At 52.2% G+C, this 14,261-nt stretch overlaps 1 protein-coding gene across 1 annotated transcript in view; it reads left to right on the forward strand.

Annotated features, from left to right (window-relative positions):
- Positions 1–4,653: 4,653 nt before the first annotated feature.
- CECR2 (CECR2 histone acetyl-lysine reader) overlaps positions 4,654–14,261 on the forward strand; it is a 98,222-nt gene continuing 88,614 nt past the window's right edge. The window contains exon 1 of the mRNA XM_075726272.1: positions 4,654–4,827. Within this exon, the coding sequence (XP_075582387.1) occupies positions 4,654–4,827 (174 nt within the window). The remainder of the gene's footprint in view (positions 4,828–14,261) is intronic.

Genomic DNA, 14,261 nt, shown 5'->3' on the forward strand with positions numbered 1-14,261 from the left:
ATTTAAGCTTTGCCAAATTGGGCACATATTGCAGGTCTTTCTGGAGAAAGTGGAAAGCATTCCTCCTTTCTGCTTCCAGCTGAAAGGTTTTGTCATACAGGAATGGGGACATTCAGTCCCTGCAACTCCTACAACTTTTTAATTTGGTTTTGGCACTTTGAATTTGGCATTTTTTCTCAAGGAAAAGAGCTCAGAAATCCAGAGATGACCTCAAACAACAAAACATGAGGCTTTGAATTGGTCCATCAGCCTGAATTCTTTCTCAGTGTGGCTCTACACGGTACAAGCACTCAACTTGCAGCCAGTTTGGGAAGATAGGAAGAGAAAAGGCACAGAAGATAGGGGAGAAGTGTAAGTATGGAGGGAAGTGAGCAGCCAGGATTGGATACTGAGCTGAAAAATCAGTAGGTAGGGGAAGTCTTACCAATAGCCTAGGGAAAAAAAAATGATCGAGAGGAAAAATATAGCATATTGAGAAAAGACACTGGTCAGAGCAGGCTTTGGTTTTGTTAGTTATGAACAGGAAACTCATAACCAAAGGTGGCTTGGAAGGGGAGAAGCACACGGATTTGTGAACGGAGATGCTTATCAAAGAGGAGGAAATGCTGTATTGTACTCACCAAGTCTTTGCCTACTGTTGAACAGCAGTGGGAAAGCAGAGATTTTTGTGCTTGAATAATAAATCTAAAGAAGCAATTTAAGAACAGTGAAGAATCTGGCAAAGTGAGGCAACCTTAGGTGATTGTGGGCAGCCCCCAGCATCCTTGTATAAAAAGAACAATATAAAAGAAAACACAGTCCGACAGAAGTAAAGGGGACGATAGAGGGAGCCAAATTAATTCAAAAAAACATTAGGCAAAATTGGGACCATAGCTCTTCTGACAAAAAGAGAGATTAGGAGTCTTCATTAAAGTTCACAAAATTCTTAGTGGGATAGAGAGTGGGGATACTACAAAGCTATTTGACCTAGTGTCAAGAACAAGCAAAGATGCAGCAGTAAGATAAGCCATGGCTGGACATTACAGGAATTCAGGGAGGAATGTCAGGATAGAGCAAGACAGAAATGCAATATAAACTCCCCTTACATGGCCAGAGGACAAAAAGATTGCTCCATGGAAGAATCGAGCATTAAGTAGCAGAGTTCTGTAACTGGCCCAAAGGAAATGGTGTCTGAGGACTTGTCACCCCAAGATTTCTCACGCAGAGCTATTGGTATTTTATAGTGATCCTGTATGTTGACAAAATACTATAAGTTAGCCTGCACTCCCCTCTTCGGCAGTTACCATACTGTAGCTGGAGCTGGTTTAATCCAGTGCAGACAGATACAATACATGAGAGACAGATACTGCCTTGCTCAAGATTGAGTCTTGGAGTCATTGTGCCTTGAAACAGAGTCAGGGTTCAGTGTAACATATTGGTCTCCTACAAATAATAAATTAAGTCAAAAGGTTTTTGGGGAAAACAGATACAAAGACTGTACTTAGAAAGGCAACTAATAAACCGATTGAAGAGTGCACATTTTGGCATACACCTTGGTGAGGAAGGCCTAGGAAATCTGTGCTGTGGGTGTGAAATTTACAGCAAAGAAGAGTGAGGTCTGCGTCTGAGGAATGATATAAGAGGCCTGATGCTACTACCTGTTATGTTGTATGCACGCAACACTGTTTATCCTCCTTGCTGCTCCATTTCTCAAGTGACCCTCACAGCCCCTACTCCCCGAAGAGCACAGCAGTTGCTGTACCAGATCAGCCCCGTAGCCCTCCTAATCCAGTCTTCCCACTTAAACAGTTGCCACTCTCTGATACTTCAAAGAAAGGTGCGAGAAACCCCGTAGTGGACAATTATAGAATAACCTGCCCACAAGGGAAGTTTCTCCCTAATCTCTCGTCATCAGTTAGTGGTTATGTTGTGCCTTGAAGCCTGATGGTTTATATCCCTTCTAAAATTTATTTATATCCTGTCTAATGTGACCACGAATGTTCTCAGTATCCATATAAATGTCTAATCCTTTTCTGAATCCTGCTAATCTCCCGGCCTCAATGAAACCTCATGGTAACAAATGCCATGTGTTAATTACACATGGTACAAATATTTCCTTGCACCATTTTAAATTTGCTTCCCTCCAATTTCACTGAGTACCCCTTGATCCTGCAATATGATGAAAAAGGGCAATGAAATTAGAGCTTGTTCTTTCTTGCTGAGCCACACTGCTATCTCTTGATTTGTTTCTTCTCTAAACTAGCTGTTCCTACCCTCAGCCAGAGTTTTCCTGGGTCAGGCTGTTAGGCAGTGGCCTAGGGCACAGCACAGAGCTTATGCTTTCACCTTACGCTCTGTTGCCAAGTTAATTTTGAAGGGAAACAGGGAGAGGAAACCCTGAAAGTCTCAAAAGGACGTGTTTGAGGTTGCAGATTCTGAAATGAGACTGCTCTGTGTCAGCTGGTATTAGCTCAGCAGCAAAATGATGACGCTGACTGATGCCACTGGCCTTTCCCTCTCTGATGCCTCCAAGTCAGAGACAGAGCAGGGCATCTGCAATGTGGTTTCCTGATCCAGCTGCTCTTCAGGCTGCTTCTGAAAGGGGAGGTCCCACTCCCCCTCCCACCCCATCTCAGGCTTTTCACTGCTTCCTTGCATCCACACTGGCAATCGCCAGGCCATGGGCTTTGTCCAGTCAGTTCTGGACTAATTGCCCTCAGCCCCAGCCTGAGCTCTGCATGTCCCCACTCTGCCGCCCTGCTGAGCCCCCTGCATTCACGAGCAGCAGCCCGTCACCCTTGGCCAGTTGGAGATGGCACTGGAAACAGCAAGGGAATATAAGGTGTGTAAGGAAGAGGCTAAAGATGAGAAAGGTAACCAACTAAAGGAAAGGCTAGGAAAAGCAGGACTGGTATAAAAATTGCCCCGGACAGCTGAAGGTAGGAAGGAGTGGAAGGATGGAAGTCCAAAACTGTGGTTAAACACTGGGTTTGCAATGGTTTCACTGGAGGTAAGACCCAAAGTGGGTGCAGCTGTGCACAGTGATACTTTGCAACTGGTTTTAAGCTGGACTACAGAGGCAAACTGAGAGGTTGTAAAGTGATGCAGTGACAGCATGTAAAGTTGCAGCAGCTTGGTGTTTCTCTGAAGCCCCACGTCTCATTAGGGCAGTCCTGCAAAAAAAAAAAAAAAAAAAAAAATCCGCACCGGTGCTGGATGTTTTTCCGTAAGAGGTTTGCAAAATAGGGCAGTGTTAACTGCCAGGAGACATGGAGGTACTGGGTGTACGGGTGAGACGCTAAAAGCACCTCAGGGCACAGGAGGGTGTCGGGCTCCTCACGGCAGCAGCAGCACATGGTGAACAGAAGAGCTTGCTTGGGCTTCCTCGCTCAAAAATACAAGGTAAGAAAACAGAAATCCTGGAAGGTTCCCCCTTCGCTGCACCCAGGAGCCAGCCCCAGCAGCTCCCCGCCACGCCAAGCAGCCCCAGCCACCCCTGGTGACCGGCCAGAGGGCCCGGGCTGGGGTCCGCAGGCCTGGCACCGGGGCTCAGGCACTGCCCCGGGCAGCCCGACGGCCAGCCCCGGTGCCCTGGGGGCCGGAGCAGGAGATCCACCCGGGATGAGGGAAGGGGCTGAGGCCGGACACCAGCGAGGCCCGAGGCGAGGGGCTGAGGCGAGGGGCTGAGGCGGGCGACCCCTGAGGCGAGTGGCAGGCCGCAGGCGGGGGCGGAGGCTCCCCGGTCGGCGGAGACGCGCCCCGAAACGTCCCCGAGGGGCTCAGCCCCGAGCTGCGCTTCGTCCCGTCGCCTGGCTCCGGCGGGGGGAGCGGGCGGGCAGCGCCGGGGCGAGGCCGGGGCGCCCCTTCCCTCCCCCGCGCAGGGCGGGGGACCCGGGGACCGCCGCGGCCGAGGGGACAACGGCCGCCGCCGCCCCGCGCCCGGCCCCGCCCCCCCGCCGGTGGCCCCGCCCCTCCGCCGGTGGCCCCGCCCTAGTAGGCGTGGCCGGGCGGGCGCGGGGGGCCTGTTGTTGTGATGGGCGCCGGCTCCACCCCCTCCTCGTGCACGGCCGCGCAGCCACCCCCCCCCCCCGCAGGCCCCGCCCCCCCGCCCTCACGCCTTTTGTCCACTCCCCGCGCCCCGCCCCCGCCGGGCCCGTCCCGCCCCGCCCCCCGCCCGCTCTCGCCTTCCCATTCGCCCTCCCGCCCCGAGCCCCGCCCCTCTCCCCCCACCCGCCGCGCGCGGGACCCCGCCCCTCCCCTCCTGGGTCCCGCGCCCCCCCCCCCCCCCCCCCCCGCCGCCCCGCTCCCGCCCCGGGCCCATCTGTTCCCGGCGGCGCGGCGGTTGCGCTGCGGGGCGCGGGCGGGGAGGCGGAGGAGGATGGGCCCGCGCAGCGGCGGCCGCCCGCGGCAGGGGCAGCAGCGGCGGCAGCAGCAGCAGCAGCGCCCCCGCCGGCCCTAGCGCCCCCGCGCCGGCGCCGAGCCGCCCCGCGCGCGGGCGGCAGCGAGGGGGCAGCGCGGGGCCGCCGGGGGGCGGCCGCTGAGCGGCGTGGCGCCGGGGGGCGGGCGGAGCCGGAGCGCCGAGCGGCGGCGGCGGCGGCACGCAGCCGCCCGGGGAGCGAGGCAGCGAGCGGGAGGGCGGGCGGCGGGCAGGCAGGCAGCCGGCGGCCGCGGGAGATGTGCCCGGAGGAGGACGGCGGCTGCGGCGGCGGCGGCGGCGTGGCCGGCACCGGTGGCCCCGAGGCGGCGGTGGCGCTGGATGAGCTCCGCTCCTGGTGGGAAGTCCCGGCCATCGCGCACTTCTGCTCCCTCTTCCGCACCGCCTTCCGCCTGCCCGACTTCGAGATCGAGGTGAGAGCCCCGCGGCCGCCGTCCCCCGCCCGCTGCGCGCCCCGCCGGGCGGCCGCCTCGCCCCAGCCCCCGGGCTGCGCTGCTGCCGCCGCGCCGTCCCCGCCGCGCTCCCGCTGCCGCCGGCTGCCGCACGCCGCTGCCCGCGCCGGTGGGGCGGGGGGCGCAGCCCCCCCCCCCCAACCCCCCGTAGCCGCTGCGCCGCTGGATCCCGGCGCGAGGCGGAGCGGGGTCTCCCCTCCGCTTGCGGCGGACGCGGCAACTTCCCCGTCCCTCCCGGCAGCGCTCGCAAACTTTCGGCGCGTCCGTCCCGGGGCGCCGGTGGGCGGCGGCGGCGGTCGGGGACACCCCCCCCCCCCCCCGGCTCCGGACCCGGCGGGGCGCACGGCGGGGGCAGCCGCGGGCGGAGCGGGGCCGGCCGCCGCCGGGCCGCATTGTTCCGCCGGGCCGGTGTCCGCACACAAAGGTGGGGGGGGGACACACACACACGCACGGACGCGGCACGGAGCCGGCGGTGGGTCCCCGTGCCCAAAATGGTGGCGGCGAGAGGCGGGCCCGGCCCGGTAACCCCCCACCCCCCCCGGGGGTACCCGCGGCTGCTGTTGGAGGGGGGGGTGGTCCCCAGCCCGCTCAGCCTGTGCCCAAGTTGGTCCCTTTTGTTGGGGGGGGGGGGGGGAGGTCCCCACCTGGCCGGTGCCGCTGCGGGGTGGGGGGGGCGCGGAGGGTCGCCGCCGAGCCCAGCCGTGCGGAGCCGGGCGGCGGGAGGTGCAGCCTTGTTCCCGCATCGCGGCAAGCCCCGGCGCGGCCGGGCGGCTCGGCGGGGCTCCGCGCCGCGCATTGTGCGCCTCCGCGGAGGCGCCGGGGCAGCCACCGTGCCCTCGCCACCGCCGCTCTCCCCCTCCCGGAGGGAAAACTCTCGGCTTTCCCACCTTTTTACCCATTTTCCTCTGTAACTTTCTTGTGTGGGTTTGGTTTGTTTGGGGTTTTGGGGGGGGGGGGGGGGGGGCGTGTTTTTGCGTTTGTTTTTTTTGGTTTTTTTTTTTTTTTTTAATTCTTATTTTCGTGTGCGTGGCTAATGTTCCGTAAATATTTTGTGCTCCGGCTACAAATGTTACAAACAAAAGTGTGTCCTGGTAGGAAATCTTTTGTGCTTGCTGTGAAAAGCTATTCTTGCCAGCGCGTTGGCAATAAACCGGGTGAATAACGTGCTGGCGTGTGTTTTTTAAAGACAGTAATTGCCCCGTGAATGCGAATTCCAAAGATGCTTAAAAGTTCAATGGGATGCGCGAAGCCCTAAAGAGCAAAACTCCTCGAGCAGGATGTGAATTTCTGAAGAGGGGGAATCCCTTATGCGGTGCGAAATCTTGAAAGGGGAGAAGGTCTCTCAATGATGCAACTTCTTGCGAAACGGAACTCCCCTCCCCCTCCTATTGATGCCAAACCATTACAGGGGGAGGCTCTCCGGGCCCAGCAGCGCAAAGTCTTGAAGGAACCTGAATTTACAATGATAAAAGGGCCAAGGCACTAGCCTTTCACCTTTGGAGGCAATTAGCATCTGGCTTGCTTCACAAATGAAGTAAATGTGGGCTCCCCTTTGGTTCCCGGAGCACGCTTAGGGTGGGGGAGTTAACATCACTCGGAACAAATTAACTTGCTTTTTTTTTTGGGGGGGGGGGGGGGCGTTGCCCGGGACGAGGAGTGCGTGCGGGCTGGTGCTGGGGGTGTTGCAGAGCAGAAGCAGCTCACTGAAAGCATGGCCAAAAATCTCTGCGCGCGTGGACGGATGGCCTGCAGCCGTTGGCAGAGATGGGTTTTAAAGGGTTTGTCCGAGAAATGGTGGAAATAGTGGTTAAAATCGGGATGCTGCGAGAGGACGGATGCAGCTGTCAGAACGCGGCATCTTCAGGCATGCGGAGTAAAATCTCCTTCCCCGGCACGGTGTGAGCAGCCCAGCGCAGGCGGTTTCAAAACTTGCTGCTCCTTGAAGCTCACCATCTTGTTACCCCTCGCCTGGCGTAGTTGTTCCAGTCTCATCACTGGTTTGGGGGGATATCTGGGAACGGTGCTTTGCACAAAGAGCTTGCCCAAACACTTCATGGTGTGAAAACGACGGCCAGCGAAGAGACTTACACTTTTTTTCTAAGAGCGCTGCTCTGTGTGATTTTTGGTTTGCGCTTTATTTGGCTGCATAATGAAGGCTCCCTCCGTGGTTTCGGACCTGATAATGCAGGTGCCCATTCTGGCTGTCTCACTGCTGTCTCTGAGATGAGCTTTGATCTTCAGGGGTGTCTGAATAAAACAGAGGTGACAGTTCTTCTAGGGGTTTCAGGAGACGCTAGGACTGGAGGCAGATATTAGGGGGAAATAAAACCCTAGCCAGCCATCAGAACATGAAACTGTGCGCATCTACAAATGACATTTTCTTGCGTTAGCTTTGGTTATCGCGGGGAGGTGTGCTTGTGGTCGAATGCGAGCCGTTTGAGAAGTTACTGCCCCTTCCCTCAAAAGTTACTGTCCCTCATGGGAAGCCCCTCATGGGGCGAGTGCCCCGGTCCATTTGGATGCAAAATAAAACAGGTGGTTGGAGTGAACCTGTTTTCTTCTGCGTGGGAACAGAAATGGAGAGCCAGGGTGGCTCACCTCAGAGACGTTCAGCTGGAGGGTGGTTCACGCTCGAACTCCTTGAGTGCCATGGCAAATGTCTGTCCGACCGTGTCCCGTAACTCTAAGGGATGGCCTTGCTCTGGGTGCAGTCAGCTTTGGAAGATATTCTCCTCTTCCTAGGAGGGCTGAGCTCCTCTCAAGTTAAAACCTGGTTGGTAGCTTCCTCCCCCCCCCCCCCCCCCCCAAATATATCTCCGGCGGTGAGTTTGGTGCTAAACTCTTACAACATTGTTACAAAAATGAAAAGTTTTAAACAAAGTTTAATTCTGCTTGTAACAAATAATCTCTACTCTCTGCCTCCCCCCAGTTTTAGGGGAGGGTGAGGTTACAGTTTCACTGCTACGGTCTCTGCAGTCCCCAAACCAAACAAAACCTGATCTTTCAATATGTTGGTTTTTTTTTTTTTTAAAAAAAAAAAAAGCTGTAGTTATCTTTTGTTTTGTTTTTTTCTCCCCCCCTTGCTGATTTTTTTTTTTCTTCTGGTGGGTCTGCCCATAGCAAGCTGGAAGGCTCTGTAATGATAGGCCATCTGGACCCATCCCTCCTGTGCGGAGCAGATTTGTTGATGGTATTTGAGAAGTTTGGGGGCTTTAGTACAGGGAGGCAGCACGGAGCTCTTTTTAATTTTTTTCCTTTTAAACGCAAACCTTTTGCCCTCTACTTATTGGCCCAAAAGAAAGTGAAGCTTCCAGATGCGGGGCTGCCGTCAGCAGCTGGACGTCAGAAACCTGGGAAGCAGATGTTTTGTTTTACTTTTCGCTGGACCACTGCATAGCCAGAGACTACGGGGAAGGGGTGTCCAAAACTGAAAGAAAGAAGCGCATCCATCAGGCCGGGCCCTGGGCATTGTTCGGGGAGGGGGTGGGCGCAGCCAGCCCCCATGCTGGCTCCGGCAGATGCAGGCGCCTGACGAGGCGCAGGGCTCCTCTTTTCAAATCTCTGCCGCAGCATCGCCCAGCGATGGACTCAGGAGGGGTTCAGCTACCGCCAGCGGGTCAAAAGTTCAGTGGGCCAGGAGCGGGTGCTCCAGGATGCGTTCGGCTTCACACCGTGTTTTTACGTGGATCTCTGAGGATGGTAGAGAGCACTTCTGCCTTCTGGGGTGATGTTTTTTTTTGTTTTTTTTTTATTTTTTTCTCCCCCCATTTTAAATGGCTGCCTTGTTGGCCATCTGCTGTACAGAACTTTCATGTCACTTCAAAAGTGGGCTTTTACGTGGGTTGGTTTGGTTGTTGTGGCTTCTTTCTCGGTGGTTTGTAAAATCTGCATTGAGTGGGTTTGTCCTTACCTACTCTAACAGTACTCCAGTGGGAAAAGGTCTGGCTATACGGGGCAGGTCATTTTTTTTTTTTTTTTTTTTTTTTTTTGGTAGACATTGCCTTGATGGACAGAAAGGATGCTTTCCACAGTCAAGTTAGTGCAGGTGATGATAGGGAGTGATTTGTTTCCCTCTTGAAGACCGGACTGTAATGTGGGACACCTCTCGTGACAAAGTCTCTCCTGGCTGTGTGCCCTCCCCTCTGCAACTGAAATGTCCTCCTGGCAGCTGCAAGGGATTGTTTGCATCGAAAATATTAGGAGAATATTTAACGTTTTCAACCGTATTTTAGCACAACTTGAAAACACTGGACAGAAGCCAGTATGGCGCGGCCACCCAGCTCTTTGGCATGTGCTCCCAGGAGCTGTGGGCTAAAATATTTAGGAACTTCTGCCCGGGTAGGTCGAGGGGAGGTGACTTTCCAGAAGGTGCTTGAAAATAGTCAAAACATTGTTGTTAACTTAGTTTATTTGGAAAAGGGGGAAAAGCCACATTACACAGGGAAAACATAAATCTTTTCCTGTGGCTTTTAAAAGCGCCTTTGGGCAAATTGCCTCTGCTGTTAACTTCACTACGGCTTTAAGATGCTTTTCCTCGCCTCTTGCCCCTTCCTAGCACTTCGGGCTCTGGCTCTACCTTTAGCTACACTCCTCCCACCCACAGACAGGGCACTGCTGCTCTTGCCCACCTTTTTCCTCCTGTAGTGCGGTATCTGCCATGTCGGTTCTTGAACAGGCTCTTTCTGTCAGGAATATTACGTGGCTGTTTCAAGCCAGCGGCTGCTACTGCTCCCGTGGGTCCCCCAAGAGGAGGAAGAGTGTGGAGAGAGGGAGAGCTGTGCCACCGCCATGCGAAGGAGAGAGGAAAGAACAGGGTTTCTTCTATCTGTGCAAACCAGATACAGCTTTAAAAGCAAAAAATATTTTTAATGTGTTAAACTCTAAATGTGTTAGGATTTTAATACTTTGGAAAAAAATTATTTTTCCTAGGGAGGACAGGATGGCTGAACACGCTTTGACCTCCACTGTCTTGTCATGTTAGGTCCTGCTAAAATTTCTTTGTGGAGCCCATTGCTCTGTGCCCTCTGGGTGGGTCCCTTGTGATCTGTGACACCAAAATGGCACAACCTTCCTGTTCTGTCAGTGGTTTGTATGGGGTTAATTGCACAGGCAGTGTGGTACAGTACCTGAGTGCTAAGCCTTTGCCCCTCTTATGGCTATTCTGATCTGGTACTCCATTATTCTTTGTATTACAGTAGCATATACAGCATCTGCTGATGCCTTGTCATGTTGTATGATAACAGAGATGGCCAGATAGTTTCTGATCGGAAGAATTTAGAATCTAACTAAGATAAACGTGACGAGTAGGTGCAGCAAGCTGACCAAAATGTCAGTGAATTCATGTAGAGCAGCTCTACTCATAGAGGGTAAGTCTGAGTTAGTTTAAACGCCTTTTCAGTAGAATAGTTCAGGCATTAGGATGTCCGTCCCTCTTGCCATTTGCCCGTTGGCGGTAGACAACGTTAAAGTGGAAGGGAGCAGGCACTGACTGAAACGAGAGCAAACAATAGATCTGCTCAGTAAAACTTTGCTCTCCCACAAAGCACCTGGCTTTAGAAAAAGCAAATTGTCTGAGGAAAGGTAGAGTAATTGGCAGTGCAGTGAGAGGCACTGTACGGCAAGTAGACGGGGTTGGAAGAAATGATGGACTTCAAACATGCTGAAAAGAAAAACTGTCAACCCCATTGTGTAGAGAGATCCATTTATGGACCAGTGTATGAATTTGGGTTATATACCACAGTCACTCCATGGTGGCACTGCTTCATTGGAGTAGAGGGTGCGAGCTGGGTATTTGTTCTTTGAAAATCAACTTTAAAAGACGGAATGAAATGGAGGGTTAGTATTGTTTTGTTCTTTCTACCTGTCCCATCCACTGTTTGATTTAGTTGCTTTGACAGTGCCTCATCCCTCTCCCCGTGTCTGTTCCAGCAGCAGTTCTTACTTTGCTGGTCTTCACTTTTGCTGCCTTAGTTATTCTGTTCATAATAGAATCATTAACACTCTACATGTCAGTATTGGGCTCTAGAGTTCATTGAGATTAATGGAGGGGGAAGCAGAGAGATACTTCTCAGAGCTGTTGTTTCAAGTGGTCTGCAAATTGGAAAGCATTATATCAGTTTCCATTTCAAATGCAAGTCACATCTTTCCCAACTGTAGATCTTAAACTTTTTAACAAGTGTTTACATTTTATATAATGAGACTCTAGTGTAGTTGGATACAAAAAGGAGGAATAGGTAGTTCAGGAGGCTGATATGTGAGTTAAAACATTATCTTAAGCCTATGAAAAGAAACAAGAAGTGACTGCATGCAGCCAAAGGGTATCTGAACAATGGATGAGGAAGGTTATTTTGACAGCAACATTTTGAATGGATCTGAGTTAGGTGACCGGGGAATTGGGGAATGACTGTAGCAGTTGAAGGCAGAAGAGAAAGAGGAACACGATAAGAATTTTGGTGATTTGGATGGAGTACGTGGAGGTTGATATTACAGATTTTTTTGTGGTGTTAGTAGCTGGAGGCAATTGCCTCTTCCACTAGCGCAGCTGACTCTGAAAATCATGTCTAGTGTTAGCTGACGTGTTTGTGCGCCCACAAGTTTAACGCTTTAAGCTGAACTTGTTTAAAAACCAATTTAAGATAATCTGGTGCAAGTCTTTCCCTGCTAGGGAAAAAAAAAAAGATGTTTTGTGTAGTAGCTTAAATATGACTTTGCAGTTTGCTTTGTTTACAAAGACTCACTACCACAAACCTGTACCAATTCAACACAGCTGATGTAAACTTCTGCGTAGCGCATCTAAATTAGGCCTCAAAATTTGTTCCTTTTGGAATTTGCTCGAACCAAACCAGCTAAAGGTAACACCTTTAAAGTGTTGCAGCTTTATATGTAGACCTGCTTAACTGCGGTCTTTCTCTCCCAGCGAATAATGCCGGCAGAGCTGTGCCATTCTGCCCCTGGCATCTGTTAAGTGCCTGCATGAAGGGTGAAGAATTAACTTTTGTAATGGCAATGGATGCTTTCATAGACTTCTTTCAGGCAAAAATCTCCTCAAGAAAAGGGCTACAGGCAGAAATGACAACAGCCAGGCAGTTAAAAGTTTGCAAATTAAAACTTTATTCTGTAAACCTTATTGTAGGTAGGTATGAAAATTATTTCTCCCCCCGCCCCCCCCATCACCAGAAGCAACAGCATCTGCTGTGGTGGTGGGAACAATGCAGCCTAGTGATTCCTCCTTCCTTACAGTAGAGAATCCTGTTAAACACACAAGGCTGTGCCTCAGAGTGTATCCTTTCAGCAGGCTTGTTCCTTTTAATGGGTGCCCATTCCTGGGGTCTCCATTGTTTCACCAACAATAGCACTAGGGGCAGCTGATTTGGTTGACAGAAAATGTGTTAATTTAACAGATCTATTCCCTTTAGCCGGTCTCCTTCCTATTGTGCCCCAGTTCTCCTCCAGTTCCTGGGGAGGAGGGAGCAGGGTCTGTTAGGTGGAGGGTTCCTGCAATTAGGAGGGGTTTTGCAGCCTTTGTGTGAGGAACAGAAACCAGCTGATGGGGGAAAAGTGTGGTTTGCTTACTGCTAGAACACACATCTTTCTGCGTTTTGGGGAGCTTTTAAGTCTGCCTTTACCGGGGATGGGGGAATAACTTGACACTATGGGCTGATGTCAGTCAAAGTCTTTGCTTTGCTCCGAGGTGGCCTTGCAGCCCAACATGGCAACTGCTTTCAGAGCTGGCTCAACACCTTGATGAACTCTTTATATCCTGTAAATGCCTAGCTAAAACACCAGCTCTCCACTGAAAAAGCAAAGCTGCTGGTATCATCCAGGGTAGGGCTGCTGAGGGCTGGCTGGAGAAGGCAGTGTGTAAGGTTAATACTGAACGATTTGAAACATGAGGGGTGTAATAGTCGTCAGGCCATCTCTGTCTGCCCTGGGCCAGGCCACCAGTTGAACACAGTTTTGGGACTGATCTGATTTAAATGGTGCAAGCTCTTCACCCTAGATGTACTTACACTGGTTCAGCTCTTCCCTATATTAATGCAGCTTAGTTCAGCAACGCCGGAGGGTGGTGGTGGTTGGTATCTCTTGGTTTTTACATTGGTGTGGTTGAGCTGGCGTGTTCAGCCTGCTGGGAAGGAGGGCACATGCGCTGCTGAGGGAGCAGTGAAACCCGAAGCTTTGGTTTTGGGGGCTGCCAGCCACCAGAAGGACGATCTCCGTCCCTTTCAAGCTCTTGCCCTGGTGGTGCTTCTGACTTTGTGGTCTGCCCCTTCCCTGGCGCTAGCCCAGTCCTGCCTGGGCTTTTTTGGGGGGTTGCAGTCCTGCAGTGCTGTGGTGGGAGTGGGACCTCATGCTTTTGTAGCGGCCGCGAGCTGCTGGGATGATCCGCCATGGCTCTTGAAACTCTAGCCTTAGTTTAGTTCTGGTTGCTGGGGCTGGTGGTGTAAAAGGAGCTCTGGAGGGTCTTTTTCCTCCTCATTGGTAAAGCCGTTAATTCTCTGGCTCGTTCTCTCCAGCTAAGCCTGCTGTAAAGGGGCTGGAGCTTTGCACAGCCAAAAAGTTGGAAGGAAGAGCTAGTTTCCTCATTTCTGGTGAGCCCTGTACACAGGGAGTTGTGTGGCAGCAAAAATATTTATATATCCATAACACAAGGCAAAGAAGGTTGTGGGGTTTTTTTCTTGCTTGGGTTTTTTGTTTGTTTTAGGAGGCAAAGGGTGAGAGTTCACTTAAAGAGCTTGACTCTTAATAGAGCTTGTCATTGTTGCTAATATAAAACAAATGATGAGCATAGCAGAGGAGTTAAAGGCTCCCTCTTCTGGTGTGCTGGGAAGGTTCAAATGCTAAAAAATAAGCAAGGAAAAAAAGCCCAGCAAGCAAGACCCCTTCTGTGCTTTCCTGTGGTATTTTGAGACCTCACCGAGGCCTAACCCTTACTGCCCCAACACATAGGATGCTTCATGGCGCCTGGATAAGTAATGTTAAGGTGCTCTGTAAAAGTGAAATGCATTCTCAAATGCAAACTACATTGCACTTGCAAGTAAAAGTGAGTCCTGGTTTCAGAAGGGTTCCCAGTCTCAACACGGAGGATGGCAGCCCTTCTCATCCCCACATCTGACATTTCTCAGTGCTTCCTTTTGCTTCTCCTCTTTTCTGCGTCCTCCTCCCACAAAGATCGTATCTCGTCCCATGCAGCTCCCAGGCCGTGTGTGTGCACTGGCATGTAAACATGTTTGGGATGATTGCAGGGGCCAAATATGGTGAGCACTCTCTATAGAAACTGTGTGTCCGAGGCTCCAGCACTCCTGTTGCTTTTGGTTGAGTCAGCCAAGAATTCAAAACTTATTAATGGCTGACTGATGGAGAAATGTGCACAAGGAGTAATACTTTGTTGGGATTTT

Source organism: Pelecanus crispus, chromosome 1 (assembly GCF_030463565.1).
Source record: "Pelecanus crispus isolate bPelCri1 chromosome 1, bPelCri1.pri, whole genome shotgun sequence".
Taxonomy (NCBI): domain Eukaryota; kingdom Metazoa; phylum Chordata; class Aves; order Pelecaniformes; family Pelecanidae; genus Pelecanus; species Pelecanus crispus.